Genomic DNA, 16018 nt, shown 5'->3' on the forward strand with positions numbered 1-16018 from the left:
CTTCGATAGGCTAATACATATATATATATAGGGATAACGAGCAATAAGAGGATGAATGGAGCTATTTAAAACAGCAGCAGCACTTATTTCAAAAGCAACTAGTGATTTTGGGTATAATTTTGGAGAGAAATTGGATGTTCCAAATGATAATTTTTGGGAGCTTTATGATGGGACACGAAAGGCAAGTTTAAAAGAAAAGAGGAAAAAAAGGGTATTTTTAAGTAATATAAGTAGGAGGACGGAGTTCGGTGTAGTATATTTGTATTTAATAGAGGAAAAGGGGAAGAAAAGTGGGAGATGGCACATAATGCATTATGTAAAGTGAGAACATTACATCATCCATATATTATTAAATATATGAGTGGAAAAGAGGTAATAAATAAGGATAAATAAGGATAAATAAATAAATAAAATAAAATGAACTAAATTAATAAGGAAAGGGAGAAGGTTATGATTGTAACGGAGAGGGTTAAACCCTTAAGTAGGGTTAGGGTAGATAAGGAGATGAGTATACTTGGGTTATACCAGATATCAGTAAGAGAAGAAATGAAGAAAAAGAAGAGTATAAATAAGATTTATGTTAATTAGATGGCGCTTGAATTTATTCATTCAAGTGCGATATCTGTTCATGGGAATATTCGAATATCATCGATATATGTTAATGAAAATGGAGAATGGAAGATTTTTGGATTAGAATTGTTTAGTTTGATTAAGGATAAGGAGGGTATTTTATATGTAAGTTTTTTTTTTTAAAAAAAAATAATATATATATGTATATATATATATATGTTTAGACACATGGTGGACGTATTGCAGATTCATTTAAATATACAGCGCCAGAAATGCAGTATAAGTCATGGAAATCATTGAATGAGTTAGATATTTTTTTTAGAAAAAAGGTGTATTTTTTAATGAATTGTAGAACATCATTAGAAACAGCAATTGATGCGTATAGTTTGGGCTGTTTGATTTATGAAATATTCAATGGTACATTTAGAATATCATCTGATTTAAGTAAAAGAGGGAAAATACCTCAAGTAGAAAAGGATTTTTTTAAATAAAGGAATTTAACAAAGTTAGACGTTATTTAATACATATAAGAAGCTTTTGAATCCAAAACCGACGCATCGACTATCGGTTTCAAGTTTTATTAAATATGGACGTGGTGAAGGGGGTTTTTTTCGGACAGAACTTATTGAATGTTCAGAATTTTTAGAACAATTTTCATTAAAAGATAAAGAACAGAAAAATGCATTTTTAAGGTATATTTATTAAAGATTATTGTTGCTTAATATGAATTTGAAAGACAAATTAACGATTCCATTGATAAATTTCCTAAAATGTTTCTTAAGTTTAATGTTCTTCCAGGATTAATAAGATTATTTGAATTTAATGAAGGCAATTATTCAATTTTTATAAAGTTTATTAATTATATAATCTAGGAGGGAACAAAGCATTTTCATTAATTTTAAGGATTGGAAATCTTCTTGAAGAAGAAGATTATCAATCTTTAATATCACCATTTATATCTCATATGTTTTTGAATCAAAATAAGTCAATAAGACTTTGTCTTCTTGAGAATTTATCAAGTTATGCTAACCGTATATCAAACAAAATAATAAATGACGAAATATTTCCAAAAATGGTATTAAATCTATTATTAAATCTAATTATTGATAATATTCTAAAGCTTTCTGGATTCAATGATACTTCTCCCTTGGTACGCGAAGAAACTATAAAAGCAATGCTTTTTATAGTGCCAAAATTATCAGAACATAATATTAATGATGAATTATTAAGATATCTGTTAAAAACACAACGTGATCAACAACCTGAAATTAGAACTAATACAACTATATGTCTTGGGAAAATTGCAGAACATATTAAACCAAGTGTATGTATATGTTTACAAGAATATTAATCTGAGAATAGAATCGTCAAAAAATTTTGATATCAGCATTTACAGGATCTCTTCGAGATCCATTTGTTCCAGCACGAATAGCTGCTTTAATGGCTCTTGGAGCAACTTATAATATGTTCGATGAATCCAATTGTTGTATAAAATTAATTCCAGTTATATCACCAATGCTTATAGATAACGAAAAGTATATTTTATAAATCTTTATATTCATTTTTTGATATCTATAGATCTATTCGAATACAAGCAAAAAAAACCATGGATTTATATTTCCAAAAAGTTACTAAACTAATTAATGCTCTTGATAATACATCAGAAACTGCTGATTCGGACATGTCAAATATTAATAAATCAAAAATGAAGCCTGATTCAAATTCTTCATTCTCTTCAAAAAATAAAATTCAAGGTTTTATATTTAATTCGTTTTTAATATTATAATTAATAATTATTAGTTAATAAACAAAAAAGCCATTATAATAATTCAATTGAAACGAAACGTGTTTCCAAAACGAATCTCCATACATTTAAGACAGAAAATACAATAAAACAAGCCAAAGAGAATGACTTAAATGACTGGAATATTATTAATAACGATAATACGTTTGATTTATTAACATTTGATGATGGGAACAAAGACAAAAATAATATGAATAATAATAGTAATGAGAGAAATGTTTATCGATTAAATAGATTAACTACTATAGATTTCGAAACAGACAATAATATAAATTTTGAATGGAATCAAAATATTTGGGATAACGACTGGGATACCGATGACGATGATAATTGGAAACTTAACGAATATTAAATAACAATATTTTTGTTATTACAGAAACAAAAAAAGACACAATTATTCAAATAAATACATTAAATCAATATATATATATAAACATAAAAAACTTTATTCACTATCCACCTTTTTATCCAATTCTTACAAGATTCAACCTATCCATTGCAAAAAGCTCATGACGTAGGAATTCTTACCAAAGTTTCTGGAAGATCTAAACCTTCATTTTTATCAGATACTGTTTTTTTCTGCAACCTCTCTATAATCTTGATAAAATATGTTAAGAAAAAACAGAAATCGAACATACCTGATGAAATATTGATAGTTCTAAATACATTTTGCCAGTTTTCAAGAACAGATGCCACAACTACCTCCATCAACAAACTATAAAAATACATAAATTACTAAACCTTCTGTACCACCCGCTAATGTTTCCATCTTCTTTTCTAACTGCTCCATTTGCGTAACAAGCTTTGCTGAAAAGTCCCTTAATTGAGACAAATTCTCATATTCTTGCTTTTTTTCCTGGATCTTCGCCGCTAATGCAGAATTTGACTGCGAATGACTCGGAACAAAAGAAGATGAAGCTTGTCTACGATATGACAAAGATGAATATCCAGACATATAAAGATTTAATGCCTTTTTATAACTAAAATACAATACTGCTTATGGGTCCAAAATAAACCCGTTTTCTGCCATAATTAAGCCTTTTTTCCCGGAAAAAAACGGCAAAAACATACATAAACACAAAATATACTAAATTTACTATTAAAATCCCGGTTATCTTTGTATTTTCAGGTCTTATTGGCTCTCAAAATCTTGACTTTTACACGCTTAAATTTGATGACGTTGGTGACTATAGCAACGGTTTCCATGACAACACGTAGATAAACAACTTCAACGTCCATCAAAGTAGTGAAGAAAACCAACCAGAAATACGGAAAGATTTGAACGCAAATAACCAGTTAAATCAGCATTAAAATGAGTTTCCAATCGGAGGAACTCCAGGAAAGCCTTGAAGCATGTAGGAATTCGTTTTTGAACGGGTTAAATTGGTTAAAAACTGACTGAGATATAGTTAAAAAGAAACATCTTAGACAAAACCGGGAAATTATCCGGTAAGACAGTATTAAATGAATATAAGAACATTATCCAACGTAGAGAATATGTAACAGTCTGAATATGCTTCAATCGGTGAAGGTCCGACAATTGGAGCTAGAAACAGGGCGTCTTTTGCAGGAAAATTTCGAGCTTAGAGCGTCTCTGATATCTCTGCAGGAGCAGAATGAGAAGGAAAAAAGAAGGGCGAAATTTGAGAGGCTAGAACTTTTAAAAAGGGCGCTTGAAGATAAATTGCTAGAAATAACGGATATAGTGCAAAATATGTTGCCAGAGTCATCTACGGAATCATTGTCTATTCAGAGTATGGGGAAACTATGTTTTTTTTAATTTTTTTTTATGTAATTAGATGGTAAAAGTGAAAAAAAATCGAAAAAAGCAGATAATTCAACAGTATCAGTCAATTCTCTTGAAGAACTCTATTTAAATGAGAAATTGAGAAAGGTTTAGCATTAAAGTTTAAAGAAGAAAGAAGATTTATCATTTTAAAGGTTTTAGGAGAGAAAAAAGAAGAAAAAATCAGTAAAAAAAGTCATACAAAAGTTTCAAATGATAAACAAATCAATTCAAGTCAAATTAACGAATCGACAGAAATAAATGATAAAAATAATGATGCTTCTAAAGAATTATCTACTGAAGCAGAGGATTGTTCATTTATTTATATTGAAAAAAAAGCCTTTGATATTGCAAATAAAAATATAGAATCAAAACAAAAGGAAAAAAGAACGCCAAAGCGTAAAGAAAGATCACAAGTTTTGGAAAAAAAAGGTATTTTGAAGAAAACTTTACTATGATACCTAAATCCTTTAGATTCACCAGATGATTTTATATATACGAGAGCAAAAACAAATATAGAAGATAAAAAGCAAATGTATTGGGGTTTAAACACACTTCAATGTGAAAAAACAAAAGATGTTGAAATGGAGAAGGAAAATATTATTAATTTTGAGCCATCATGTTTAAAAGAAAAAAACAAAGATAACAATTTCACAGAAAAAAATATAAGAAATCATAAAACTTGTATCAGAAAAGTATTAGAATCAAGTTTGTAGTATGGGAAAGTAGTGTTCATTTACTAAAAATAAATAGAGCCGTCCATTGTTAATAAAAATGTTGAAATAACGAATGATTGGAAAAATTCACAAGAAATCGAAACCAAAACACCTGCTTTTTTACATGTTTCAGAAATAGTGGAACCTTCGTCTCCTGAAAAACGTATAGGGAGAGTAAAAAAACCTGTTAATTATGCATTGCCTAGTTTAAAAACGAAAATGCGTAGAGATGATTCAGTCATAGAAGAAGATAATTTAAATAAAAGTTATTCTAAAAAAAATATTCATGAAAATCAAGTCGTAAATCTTATTGAAGGTTCTCAAGAAAAATCAACTAAACAGCAAAAGAATTCGAATGTTTCATCACTTGTAACAAAATGCGAAAAAGAACCTTCTGTCGTAATACATAAAACAACTTTATCAACAAAATCTAATCCTCATGTATTATCTATGGATACTCAGAAAAATTCAAAATTGAATACTCAATCGGTTCTTAAATCACCTATTAAATTTAGTAACAAGAAAGCATTAGATCATGATCTTAGTTCTATTGAAGAATTAAGTAATAGTATATCTTGTATGAATAAGAAAGAAACTACTAACGATAATTTAAAGTCTGAATCATTTGAGAAAGATAAGAGACGGAGAACTGTTCATGATTTATTAGAAACAAAAAGTCCAATATCTTATTTACCTGAATATAAAACTATACAATATCAAGGTGGAACATCTAGAAGGCGAAAAAGTATGTTGGCATGAACAAATCTAATTAGAAGAGGTATTTCATTGTAGTTATAATATTCCAAGTGTTTGTATTTGAAAAAATTGAAGTAAAAAAGATATAGAAAAGTTTTAATTTTTATATATAACAATTGAATTCATATTAAAATAATTGTAGAATTTTTATTAATTTAAAATAATTTAACAACACCTTTTAGATTTAATAATACAATTAATTTCTCAATGACAGTTAGATTTCTCTATAATTACTTGGTCTAAACTTTCATCTATTTATAAACATCTGAACTGATATCCCTAATATTTCAAATATATACTTCTGCTGAATAATCTAGACAGAAATATATTTGTAGATTAGTGTATTGATAAAAATTATTAAGAGATTAACATCTTATCTACACGGTCCATAGAATGTCTCTGATATATATATAACTTATTATATCATCACGATAAATATATTTATATAATATCAAATTTTGTGAATAATGTATATTCAATTATATGTCCTAACCAGTATATCCATATGTTTGTCCTTGAATTACTTTATTCATTCCTATTGACGGAGTAGGCATCATAACTGCCTGCTGCATATTATTTTGTCCATGAACACCCGGATGAAATTGCATTATCATTGGCGAATTTTGGGGACCAGGATAATTAACTGTTGAGTGATTCGTTTGCATATTAAAATTTTGAGAATTCATCATTTGAGGCATATATATACCATATTGTGGATGACATGTCATATTTTGTAGAGCATGTGGGGCTGTATACAATAATTTTACGAGATATCCTGGCATAAAGTGCATTGGTTGAATAAGTTGAGTAGGAACAAAATTCCGGTATGAATTATAAGGCCCATTATATGAAGCATCTTGTTGAGCTGTGTAAAACGGAAATGCGCCATATGGCATAGCAATGAAATTTAATGAGTTAGGATCAATGCATGGAAATCTATATTCTTCATTAGAATCGTATGGTAATTGCCCTGGTAGCGAAAAATTTGAAGATTGTTGTAGTGCCTGTAGCATTTCTTTATATGATTTTCCGCCACATGGCCATGTTGGAAGGAAGGAGTAAGGTTTTTCTGAGGAATGTTCATTATCTGGATGCTCTAATCTATATCGTTTAAAAGGATCAAATTTTTCCAAAATAGAATTTCGTTGTATACAGTCTGGCTTTTTGTTATTAAAAAAATCAGGAGTAGAGACTTTTGTAGTTTGTAAAGGCTGGAATACAGGTACATCCATAAGTGGGCCTTCCGTTTTTTGAGTATACTGTGAAAAGGGAGCTGTCATAGAATTCGGTTTAAAAACTGACGCCTTTACATTAAGTTTCATATTCATTTTTTTAGGAGCCTTCTTATCGTTTTGAGAATCATTTATAGGGGATGAATTTTCCTGCAATAAATCAGATGTACTTTGTGCGTTTTTAGTTGATCCAGAAGACTGAGATACAGGGGTTGACGTTATTGTTGGCGATGTAGTCGCTGATTTTGTCGTAGGTTCATTTTGTCTTGCCTTATCTTTAGCAAGTATCGAAGCAATATCAGAAGGAACAGGTGTATTCAATTTAAAGTTTTGACTAAATTTTAAAAGTTCTTGTAACTTTACATACTTTTCCTTTTTGAATAATGCTTGTTTCTTAGCTTGAAGTCTTTTCCTTTCCCCGGATACAAACTGTTTAAACGTACCCATAAGTTCTGTTTCAATTTTTGGCGCCTTGGGTGCAGAAGAAATAGGATCCGGATTAGACATTTTATTATCGTCTTTATCGTTTAAAGGTGTCGATGTTTCGGAAAAACTTTCCTCCGGAACATCTATCTTAGATTTTTCCATCTCAGATGATGCAAAATCCTGTAACGAAACTGGTGTCGCAACTTCTGTTTCATTCTTTTTCATGGTTTCCATGGATTCATCTTTTTTGTGCATATCAGGACGAAAAACTCCACTATACATAGCTTCTTCGCTAATATCTGTCTGTATAAACCCACGTTCTTCTGCAATATGAATATTATTGGTCGATGATTGTTGTATCTCTTGTGCAATACGTGCTGCATCCGCTTCCCTCTGTTTATACGAGGGATGCGATTTATCAACTTTTGTTGTATATAAATCTTCATCAAACTCCGATTTAACACCAAAAAGCCTTTCATTTGCCGCAAATTGATCCCATACCTCTCCATTCGATACTGTTTCTGTCAATTCCTCCAAAGGACCAAATTCATCTGCATCATTTGTCGATGGCTCCCATTTATGCAATTCTCTTTCTTTAAACTCCGTTTTTCCACTAATTTCTGCGTCCGTTTGGAATTCTATCGTAAAATAAGATAGAATATAGCAAAAAAAAAAAAATACTCTGTTCCGCCTGAGATATCTCATTAAAATCTACTTTATCCACACGAATCCCCAGTAAATCACGGGGAAGAATAATTAACTCATCAATAATACGATGTTGTACCCCATTGGTCTGTCCTGTTCCATCAAACTGCGTCCCATCAACTACCATAGCCATCTTAAGAACAACTCCCATATCAGACTCCGTATTAACCGTGCCAAGAATCCCTTTATAACAAATCCCATTTCTAAGTGTTACAGAAACAATACGACCCTAAAAAAATCAAAAAAATCCTTATAAATGCTATAAAATACAGCAAGATTTATAATCAGGAAAAGCATCCGATCATGCATATGCTTGATTGAAGCATCTGACTCAATTTTTGCTGAAAATCTTGGGGATATATGCGTCCATTTTTTATGAACCGGCGAAGGCTTTCCACTAAAAAATAAATAACATCCAATAAAATAAAACAACTTACACTGCTTCCGTTCGCTTCCATTGCTTGTTTGACATGATTCATCCGGGATATATGCGTAGAAATACCGTCTTATATGCGTATCAGCACAGACGCAGCAAAACACCCGATGAACCTTTATGTCCCTTGAAACCCGTATATATAAGCTTCTTTATCGTTGTTTGTCTAATATTTGACTCGTAAAATGGTTATATTTTGAGTCAAATTAGACAGTTTTTCAGGAGAAAAACTTGGAAGAGATTTTCTGACGGTCAGGACGGCAAGAATAATTTATAATGCGAACAGTAGCAGAGATGGTTGCCAGGGAGACGGTTGCCAGGGAGACGTCGATAGGACGATGTTGATGGGGAGGTGTTGCTAGGGAGTGGTTGTTATAGTGATGTTGCTAGGATACAGTTGCCAGGATACAGTTGCCAGGGTGACGGTTGTTAGGAGATGTTATAGAGAAGTTTCCAGGTAGATGGTTATTATAGGGAAGAAGTAGGCATGAATATAGTTGTCATAGTAACAGTTGGCACGGCAACACCTGGCACGGCAACATTATTACAATAGCATTCTTATAGTGACATTCATAGACTGACATTCTTATAGTGACGTCGTCATAGTAACGCCTTTATAGAAACTCCGTCATAGTAACATCCTTATACTGATCTTCTTAGTACTCACATCCTTTTTATATAGTAACATTATTATAATAACAACATTTATTATAGCAAGATGATGATGAATACGGTTGTCATAGTAACGTCGCCATAGTAACGTCGCCATAGTAACTCCATACTGAAGTTATAGTTACGTCGTTATATAATAGTAACATTGTTATAGTTAACTTTATTATACTAATATAACCATCATATATATACTATTGTCGTAGTAACTCCATTATAACTACACCGTTATAGCTACACCGTTATAACTACTCTCAAGTTATACTAATATTAATTCTATCGTTATCAATACGATTATTATGAATATCATTGTCATAGCCACGGTTGTCATAGCTACGGTTGTCGTAGCCACGGTTGTTATAGCTACGGTTGTTATAGCAACGCCCTTAGCGAACATCCTTAGCGAACATTATAAAAACAATCTTATACTATAATAGCGACGTTGCTATAGATACCGTCGTCATAGATACCGTCGTCACAGTAACCTCACCACGGCAACCTCACCATGGCAACCTCTCTATAAAATCCTCCCATGGAATTCTTCAACCTCCATCAATCTTTCCAACAAGAAAAATCCTCTCAACCAGCTTAATAAACACCGAAAATCAATGGATTCTCGGGTTGAATCATCAATTACAAAGATTCTTTTAGCTACAAAACAACTTCTTGAGGTATTAAACAGCTGGTCTCATGGAAATGCAGAAGAACGAGATGTTTCAGATGTTTATGTTCGACTAGGAAATGAGTTTAATTTAGCAATATCAGCATTTAGTAATGCTAAGATTGATACGTTGTAAGTTTTTACAATGTTTAAGAAAGGGTTTATAAAAGTTTTAGTGATCTTGCAACGATTCCTGAAGATTTACGTGTAATTCTTGAAAGTATGCTTGCAGAAGAAGCATCACCGGAAGCACTTGAACATTATTTACCGAGGATCCGTTCTATTATAATTAATCTTCTTCAAGGACTTAAGAATAAGCAAGCGGAATACCGTTCACGATCAGAATATGCATATTCTACGCCTCATCGAAGTAGATCTATGTCGGCGCATTTTCGTCATGTATATTCATCATCACAATCATCTGGACATACGGTATGTGATAATTCATCGGAGAAAGTGACACCACCTGGAAGAGAACATATGGTTTCAGTGGAACCGGCATCATCGTCACGTAGTACATCGTCATTTGCGCTAACGCATCCAATTGGAGAAAAACATCCATTACATGACTTAACATCATCATCTCCATTTTCAGGGACACATCAAGCTCTTCCTACATCGATACATTCATCATCAGATTTATCATCATCGCCGTATCCTTTATCGAGTACAAATGAATCTAGTACGCCGAATCCTCAATCACCAAGGAATCAGTTACTTTCATCACTTCAACGTAGTAATATGCTTGATAAACGTCCGAAGAAACGATATTCTTTATATTCAACGGAATATACATCACCATTACAAAACGTTTCTCAAATATCATCAGAAGGCAGGAAATCTAATGCTTTGAAGGGTATTTTAGAGAAAAAAACGGAAACTAGAAGTGTTTCTCTAAATAATCCGCCTTTTTCTACACCAAGTATTTTATATATATTTTTAATAAAAATATTCATGATTATATTAGCACATGATAATATATCTATGGACAAAAGCACAAACACTTATGTTCAACGAGAAGTTGTTTGCAATGAATCGCCAGAAAATCATTTGAAATCCACACCAGAGTCTACCACATTTACACTTTTCCTGCAATATGGATCTCAAGTGAAAAAGGTTACTCATAACAAGAATATATCATTAAATGGTGTTCGAGTTCTTTTTATTGAAAAATTTCAATTTGATCCTTGCGACAATCACTTTCCTCCTCTTTATATTCAAGATCATCGGACCAGAATTTTTTATGAACTTGAAGATGCAAAAGATATTACAGATCATAGTTTAATATCTCTTAAAATGCAAGGTAATCCATTGAATAATGAAATAAAAAGTATATCTAAATATTTGTATAAAGATGTACCAAATAAAGCATTAGAAGATGGGATTTCTTCTTTAACGAAAGAATTACAATCATTAAAGACGTCGTTTGAAGGGCAAAAAGAAATAATTTCTGAAATAGCATCACGTCCATCAACTTCTGTATCAAAAGTTACATCAGAATCTACTTCTAAACAGGAAAATGTTTTTTTGAAAACTCAAAAAAATCATTTACTTACGCTTAAAAATATTCGTCAAGAATTGGATTCTCTTCGTGCAAACTATACCGATTTCACTTCATCTATAAAATCTTCCATGGCGGATATTGATTCAAAGACTAAAAAAGTTAAAAATACAGTTTTTGATAAGCCAGAAGGTTCTCGACATTTTATTGAACTAGGAAAAAAGAAACTTGAAGTCGAAACACAATCTCTTGTAACAAAAATCGAAAATCTTACTGATATTGTTAGTAGTCTTCGTATAGATGTTATCAATAGAAAAGTTAGGCCATTAACACAGCAACTTGATGACGTACGCAAAAAAGAAGCACAAATCCAAAAAGATATGGTTTCCCTTATAAATCATTTACAAAGTCTTAGTCCCAATTGGAGGCAATTATGGGAAATGGAGTTACAAAATGTTGTTGAAGAACAGGAATTTTTGGCACATCAAGAAAGTTTTATCGATGATTTGAAAGCAGATATTGTCTCAACAATGGAAATATTTGGAAATATTGTTGCATATTCAGAATATCAGGAAAAGAATGCTCATTTAAATTACTCTTTGTTAAAACAAGGTTCTACTGATTCATTAAACACACTTAACCTTGAAACTCGAAGTGCAAAGCCAGAGCTTGAAGTTAGAGCAAGTACTATAGCAAAAATGGAGAGACAAGAAAACAATTTTAGATTTTATATCGATAAATTTAAAAATGAACTTGATGAATTTTTGAATAAAACTAAATTCAAAAATGTAGGTTGTATGGACGAAATTGAACGCATTAGAAAGAAAAAGGACGAGGAAATTTTAAAGGAGCTTTATTTCTCTTCAAAACAATTGAAGAAAAATATGAATGGTATCCAGAACGGAGTAAATGAAGAAAGTTCATCATAACGAAAGTATTACAACCTGGTTTTTTAGGCAAAAATATTATCAAAAAATACATAAATTTATTACAGATAAAATTATCTAAACGATTATATTTTGGCATTAGATACATAAGATTTTGTAGAAACAAATTTCTAATATGTTTTAGATATGAAAACATATTTTTTGAATCTAATATAACACTTGATAAAAATCAATATTTATTTTTTTCAATTAAAAACAACATCTATCCAACGTTTTAGTCTTTTAAATATTTTTCACTATAAAGTATTTCTTTTTTGGCGAATTTGAAAATACTATTATATATAACATAATCAGGCTTATTTGTAGTTTAACTACAAGTATTTAAAAGGATCATTATATATAAACTATCAATATTACTTAATTTTATATTTATTGGCTGCTTAGGAAATGCTTAGAAAAAAAATACAGAAACTAAGTCAAATAACACTTGATCCTCCACATGAGTTAACTATTTATCAAAAAATAGCATATGTAATGGAAATAAGAGATCATGATTTATATCTATGTAAAACAGCTGATGGAGAAACTCTCTTAGCAGAACTACCAGCACGTTTTCGTTGCAAAATATGGGTTAGACGAGGTGGTTTCGTTGTGATTGATACACATGAGTTTGATAATAAAGGTGGTAAAATACAAGCAGAAATAACTATGATTATTCAAAATGAAAAAATATGGAAAAAGAAAAAATACTGGTTGAATAGCTAATTCTAAAAATAAAATCAATATTAATTATCTTTCAGGCCAAAGATATTTAATGAAAATACAGAAGATACATATAAAATGGATGTGGCACAAGGAACAATACCAAATGATGATCTAATAAGAAATCCTAATCAACGAAGATTTTTTCAAGAAAATAGCGACAAAGAAGAAGAAGAATAGCAAAACAATAAGCAATAGCCATAACTGCTTATTTTTATTATAAAACTTGTGTATTTTTTGTAAAGGTTATGTTAGGTATGTATAAAAATGAAAGAAATCTCATTTTAAAACACTCATTTCTATCTATAATAATTCTAATACATTTTATTTAACAAGATTAATATTCCTGGGCATATTTCATTACTTGAGATTTCTTTCATCTTCAAAATTAACATTCATTTTAACTTTTTTTCAGGTAAATTTATCTTTGAACATTTCATTAAGATCATTTAAAATCTTAATGAAAGGGGATAGAATCATTATATATTTGTCTGTCTATCATATTTTTTCCTAAAAGACTAAATTTTATTAGGTTGTCGATTAGTCTTAGTAGTACATAAAAATTTATATAATGAATTCAGCTGAAGTACGTACATTATATCGTCAATTCCTACGGATTGGTCGTCAAGCAGTATGTGATTCTATTCCAGCAAAATACATTATCAGAGATAAGATTCGTGCAGCTTTTAGAGTATTACCTCCACCTACAGAAAGAAGTAAATCTTGACAAAATAAAAAAAATACATAAAATACCTATTAAATATTTTTAGTTAACAATACACTTCAATTTTTAGTAAGAGCAAGTAAAAGAAAAGGTTTAGAACATGCCATACTAAAAAATTTATGTTATCTTGATAAATCCAAAAATTTATATATTAAAAGGTATTTTAATAAATCATCCATATATTCAAGGAGAACCTCATTTCATATATATAGAAGGAGGAAACCTTTATCAACAATGAAGGAAGAAGAAAAATTTTTGTATAAACGAATATATGACGAACCTGACTTAGCAATATATATGATAAATGAAACATGTGGACTTTGTTTAAGATGAATACAACCAATATCAAAAGAGTACATATATATCTAAGAAACCTTCATTCAAACCTTTATTTTTGACTTGTAAATATTATCCAATATTTCAAGCTAAATAAAGTTTATTTTGATATATATATTGAAGAACTGAATCAGGTAATAAATATTTAATACTCAAACCATTTTGAATACAAAATCTTCAAAAACTTGGATTATTAAACAACAATAATAATAAATGAATTTACCGTATTTTTGTCGAACTTATATTATTATATATCCACTGTTTAACAATAATAATATTGTTTTGGTACATAGAAAGGATATTATGTTTAGAAATTTCCTTCTTTAATAAGCAATATTTATATATATATATAATTATATTACACTTAACACATCGACTTCCTCTCTTTCAATAACAAAACATCCATAATACTTAAAAATATGATGAAGCTATTTAATTAGTTTTCTCTTTAATAATTTACCTTATTTCTTACATCTTTTTCTTCCCAAACTACTTGTCTCATCATACTTTGAAGTAAATCACTTCCCACTACTAACATAATCTTCACTTTTTTTTTCTCTCCTGTTTTTACATAAACTCCTCCTCTTATTTGGTTAATTTCATAATTAAAATGATCCAATACAATTGCTGTACGTGTATGTTCTTCTTGTAATGCTTCCCATGCATCAATCATAACCCATGAACTCGTTTCTTCACATGCAAGTTCACACATTTTAAGACGATCTTTTGATCTAACTAATCCTTTCTTTTTATACCCATCTGATACCCTGAAAAATTAACATTCTACCCTCCAATTTACTTCTTATTACGGTGAATAATAGCCACCTAGAACCTCCATTTCTCGTTCTTTTTCGGCAGAATCTGCTGCCATTTCAAACATACGAAGATGAAGATATGTAATAGGTGAAAATGACCCGCAAGCAATTAAAACAAGAGGTATTTTTGTATCATCTGACATATCAAAAAAAAAACTCAAAATAATGAGAGAAAACCTCGCATTTTCGATCTCAATTTATTATCAATGAACTTATATCCGTTCGTAGACGAAAAATCAGCATAGTTTTCCTTATAAAAAGTATCAATTGTATCTCTATAATTAAGAGTTTGTTTCTCCATCAAATTATGCCCGTTTTTTAAGCTTTTTTCACGGGAAAAAAAGGAAAAATATCAAATCCTATATGAAAAATTAAAATTAATCAATAAAATCATAAAAAAACATGAAATAAATACCTATTTTTTCCTTAAAAATTTATTAAATTTATTTATGAAGTTGATGGTCGTCCGTTGCCATAGGCAACGGTCAACTACAAAAAAAATAAAGAAGAAAAAAAATCGATGAATCTCATTGAAAAGCTAATAAAACGAAGAATTTACCCTTTAAATAGACTTAAAACGGGTATATTTATGGGGGGTACGTTTTTTTCCCGTGAAATTTGCCACAAAACTCGTGCTAATATCCAAAATCTTATAAAAGGTACGATCAAGAAGTAATAACGGGCTATTAAATAGGTTTTTAGCATCTCCAGTAGTTCTTTTTATGAAGGGAACACCAGAAAAACCTTTATGCGGCTTTTCAAGCGCTGCAATCCATATATTAAACCTTTTTTCAATCAATCCTACTAAGTTTATAACATATAATGTATTAGAAGATGATAAAATGAGACAAGGAATTAAAGAATATAGTAATTGGCCGTAAGAAATAAATTTATAGGTTTTTTTTTTATTTCTTATGAAGCTAGAACAATACCACAACTTTATATTGATGTAGTAAAAATTTAAAGGAATTTATACAAGTTTTAATGTATTCAGAATGAGTTTATTGGAGGATGTGATATTCTCCTTGAGATATATAAAAAGTATATTTTTTTAATTGGGTAAAATATATTTTTGATAGGGTATAGTGGGGAGTTAGAAAGACTTCTTAATAAAGCAGGTGTTTTAAAACCGGGTAAAAATACAGAATATACAGTTATTTATGAAGTCTGATATATTATATGTATAGATAATTTGTAATTTTATGAATATAACGAAGAATTCTACAATTGATTTT

General features: G+C 30.1%; 10 protein-coding genes across 10 annotated transcripts; 6 read left to right on the forward strand and 4 right to left on the reverse strand.

The window, feature by feature from the left end:
* Window positions 1–26: 26 nt before the first annotated feature.
* T552_02735 (hypothetical protein) lies at window positions 27–2801 on the forward strand. The gene is made up of 14 exons (XM_018371265.1): window positions 27–181; window positions 235–372; window positions 436–534; window positions 589–735; window positions 795–874; window positions 923–1037; window positions 1081–1262; window positions 1307–1398; window positions 1443–1645; window positions 1691–1894; window positions 1933–2105; window positions 2149–2324; window positions 2371–2577; window positions 2623–2801. The coding sequence occupies exons 1-14, from the start codon at window positions 56–58 to the stop codon at window positions 2724–2726; spliced, it is 2046 nt and encodes a 681-aa protein (XP_018225065.1). The 5' UTR covers window positions 27–55; the 3' UTR covers window positions 2727–2801.
* A 34-nt stretch (window positions 2802–2835) lies between these two features.
* On the reverse strand, window positions 2836–3375 carry T552_02736 (hypothetical protein). Its single transcript, XM_018371266.1, has 3 exons — window positions 3116–3375; window positions 3013–3072; window positions 2836–2964 (listed from the first exon to the last, which is right to left on the reverse strand). The coding sequence occupies exons 1-3, from the start codon at window positions 3327–3329 to the stop codon at window positions 2882–2884; spliced, it is 357 nt and encodes a 118-aa protein (XP_018225066.1). The 5' UTR covers window positions 3330–3375; the 3' UTR covers window positions 2836–2881.
* Window positions 3376–3784: 409 nt separating this feature from the next.
* On the forward strand, window positions 3785–5679 carry T552_02737 (hypothetical protein). The gene is made up of 6 exons (XM_018371267.1): window positions 3785–3823; window positions 3881–4128; window positions 4174–4268; window positions 4316–4592; window positions 4635–4868; window positions 4914–5679. The coding sequence occupies exons 2-6, from the start codon at window positions 3888–3890 to the stop codon at window positions 5633–5635; spliced, it is 1569 nt and encodes a 522-aa protein (XP_018225067.1). The 5' UTR covers window positions 3785–3823; window positions 3881–3887; the 3' UTR covers window positions 5636–5679.
* A 395-nt stretch (window positions 5680–6074) lies between these two features.
* Window positions 6075–8513, reverse strand: T552_02738 (hypothetical protein). Its single transcript, XM_018371268.1, has 4 exons — window positions 8433–8513; window positions 8266–8392; window positions 7972–8224; window positions 6075–7928 (listed from the first exon to the last, which is right to left on the reverse strand). The coding sequence occupies exons 1-4, from the start codon at window positions 8465–8467 to the stop codon at window positions 6121–6123; spliced, it is 2223 nt and encodes a 740-aa protein (XP_018225068.1). The 5' UTR covers window positions 8468–8513; the 3' UTR covers window positions 6075–6120.
* A 543-nt stretch (window positions 8514–9056) lies between these two features.
* T552_04176 (hypothetical protein) lies at window positions 9057–9494 on the reverse strand (the record flags this gene model as incomplete). Its single annotated transcript, XM_018372227.1, has 2 exons — window positions 9057–9209; window positions 9390–9494. 2 exons carry the CDS (start codon window positions 9492–9494, stop codon window positions 9057–9059), a joined length of 258 nt encoding a protein of 85 aa, XP_018225069.1.
* A 165-nt stretch (window positions 9495–9659) lies between these two features.
* On the forward strand, window positions 9660–12234 carry T552_02739 (hypothetical protein). Its single transcript, XM_018371269.1, has 4 exons — window positions 9660–9890; window positions 9935–10680; window positions 10726–11061; window positions 11113–12234. Exons 1-4 carry the CDS (start codon window positions 9706–9708, stop codon window positions 12186–12188), a joined length of 2343 nt encoding a protein of 780 aa, XP_018225070.1. The 5' UTR covers window positions 9660–9705; the 3' UTR covers window positions 12189–12234.
* A 313-nt stretch (window positions 12235–12547) lies between these two features.
* On the forward strand, window positions 12548–13134 carry T552_02740 (hypothetical protein). The gene is made up of 2 exons (XM_018371270.1): window positions 12548–12898; window positions 12947–13134. Exons 1-2 carry the CDS (start codon window positions 12594–12596, stop codon window positions 13086–13088), a joined length of 447 nt encoding a protein of 148 aa, XP_018225071.1. The 5' UTR covers window positions 12548–12593; the 3' UTR covers window positions 13089–13134.
* Window positions 13135–13479: 345 nt separating this feature from the next.
* On the forward strand, window positions 13480–13965 carry T552_02741 (hypothetical protein; the record flags this gene model as incomplete). The annotated part of the gene is made up of 2 exons (XM_018371271.1): window positions 13480–13624; window positions 13679–13965. 2 exons carry the CDS (start codon window positions 13480–13482, stop codon window positions 13963–13965), a joined length of 432 nt encoding a protein of 143 aa, XP_018225072.1.
* A 41-nt stretch (window positions 13966–14006) lies between these two features.
* Window positions 14007–15008, reverse strand: T552_02742 (nicotinate (nicotinamide) nucleotide adenylyltransferase). Its single transcript, XM_018371272.1, has 6 exons — window positions 14961–15008; window positions 14778–14919; window positions 14441–14735; window positions 14331–14396; window positions 14192–14286; window positions 14007–14143 (listed from the first exon to the last, which is right to left on the reverse strand). The coding sequence occupies exons 1-6, from the start codon at window positions 14965–14967 to the stop codon at window positions 14053–14055; spliced, it is 696 nt and encodes a 231-aa protein (XP_018225073.1). The 5' UTR covers window positions 14968–15008; the 3' UTR covers window positions 14007–14052.
* A 318-nt stretch (window positions 15009–15326) lies between these two features.
* On the forward strand, window positions 15327–16014 carry T552_02743 (Grx4 family monothiol glutaredoxin). The gene is made up of 6 exons (XM_018371273.1): window positions 15327–15442; window positions 15486–15660; window positions 15708–15732; window positions 15778–15824; window positions 15870–15916; window positions 15971–16014. Exons 1-6 carry the CDS (start codon window positions 15373–15375, stop codon window positions 15979–15981), a joined length of 375 nt encoding a protein of 124 aa, XP_018225074.1. The 5' UTR covers window positions 15327–15372; the 3' UTR covers window positions 15982–16014.
* Window positions 16015–16018: the final 4 nt, after the last annotated feature.

This window comes from Pneumocystis carinii (assembly GCF_001477545.1).
Source record: "Pneumocystis carinii B80 chromosome Unknown supercont1.12, whole genome shotgun sequence".
In the NCBI taxonomy this organism is placed as follows: Eukaryota; Fungi; Ascomycota; class Pneumocystomycetes; order Pneumocystales; family Pneumocystaceae; genus Pneumocystis; species Pneumocystis carinii.

Excerpts from the sequence above, each read along its gene's own strand:
- T552_02735 (XM_018371265.1), top strand. The coding sequence starts at position 56 with ATGGAGCTATTTAAAACAGCAGCAGCACTTATTTCAAAAGCAACTAGT. Across the intron at positions 182-234 it reads TTTATGATGGGACACGAAAG|GAGGACGGAGTTCGGTGTAG; the intron begins GCAAGTTTAAAA and ends TAATATAAGTAG. Across the intron at positions 2,325-2,370 it reads TTCAAAAAATAAAATTCAAG|TTAATAAACAAAAAAGCCAT; the intron begins GTTTTATATTTA and ends AATAATTATTAG.
- T552_02736 (XM_018371266.1), bottom strand. The coding sequence starts at position 3,329 with ATGTCTGGATATTCATCTTTGTCATATCGTAGACAAGCTTCATCTTCT. Across the intron at positions 3,073-3,115 it reads ATTAGCGGGTGGTACAGAAG|TTGTGGCATCTGTTCTTGAA; the intron begins GTTTAGTAATTT and ends TGATGGAGGTAG. Across the intron at positions 2,965-3,012 it reads AACTATCAATATTTCATCAG|AGAGGTTGCAGAAAAAAACA; the intron begins GTATGTTCGATT and ends TCAAGATTATAG.
- T552_02737 (XM_018371267.1), top strand. The coding sequence starts at position 3,888 with ATGCTTCAATCGGTGAAGGTCCGACAATTGGAGCTAGAAACAGGGCGT. Across the intron at positions 4,129-4,173 it reads GGAATCATTGTCTATTCAGA|ATGGTAAAAGTGAAAAAAAA; the intron begins GTATGGGGAAAC and ends TTATGTAATTAG. Across the intron at positions 4,269-4,315 it reads TAAATGAGAAATTGAGAAAG|GTTTTAGGAGAGAAAAAAGA; the intron begins GTTTAGCATTAA and ends ATCATTTTAAAG.
- T552_02738 (XM_018371268.1), bottom strand. The coding sequence starts at position 8,467 with ATGTCAAACAAGCAATGGAAGCGAACGGAAGCAGT. Across the intron at positions 8,393-8,432 it reads TGGAAGCGAACGGAAGCAGT|TGGAAAGCCTTCGCCGGTTC; the intron begins GTAAGTTGTTTT and ends TTTATTTTTTAG. Across the intron at positions 8,225-8,265 it reads TCCTGATTATAAATCTTGCT|GGTCGTATTGTTTCTGTAAC; the intron begins GTATTTTATAGC and ends TGATTTTTTTAG.
- T552_02739 (XM_018371269.1), top strand. The coding sequence starts at position 9,706 with ATGGATTCTCGGGTTGAATCATCAATTACAAAGATTCTTTTAGCTACA. Across the intron at positions 9,891-9,934 it reads AATGCTAAGATTGATACGTT|TGATCTTGCAACGATTCCTG; the intron begins GTAAGTTTTTAC and ends TAAAAGTTTTAG. Across the intron at positions 11,062-11,112 it reads AATATCTCTTAAAATGCAAG|ATGTACCAAATAAAGCATTA; the intron begins GTAATCCATTGA and ends ATTTGTATAAAG.
- T552_02740 (XM_018371270.1), top strand. The coding sequence starts at position 12,594 with ATGCTTAGAAAAAAAATACAGAAACTAAGTCAAATAACACTTGATCCT. Across the intron at positions 12,899-12,946 it reads TGGAAAAAGAAAAAATACTG|GCCAAAGATATTTAATGAAA; the intron begins GTTGAATAGCTA and ends ATTATCTTTCAG.
- T552_02742 (XM_018371272.1), bottom strand. Across the intron at positions 14,736-14,777 it reads CTAGGTGGCTATTATTCACC|GGTATCAGATGGGTATAAAA; the intron begins GTAATAAGAAGT and ends TTAATTTTTCAG. Across the intron at positions 14,287-14,330 it reads AGGAAGTCGATGTGTTAAGT|GAAATTTCTAAACATAATAT; the intron begins GTAATATAATTA and ends TTATTAAAGAAG.
- T552_02743 (XM_018371273.1), top strand. The coding sequence starts at position 15,373 with ATGGGGGGTACGTTTTTTTCCCGTGAAATTTGCCACAAAACTCGTGCT. Across the intron at positions 15,733-15,777 it reads TACCACAACTTTATATTGAT|AATGAGTTTATTGGAGGATG; the intron begins GTAGTAAAAATT and ends TAATGTATTCAG. Across the intron at positions 15,825-15,869 it reads CTCCTTGAGATATATAAAAA|TGGGGAGTTAGAAAGACTTC; the intron begins GTATATTTTTTT and ends GATAGGGTATAG.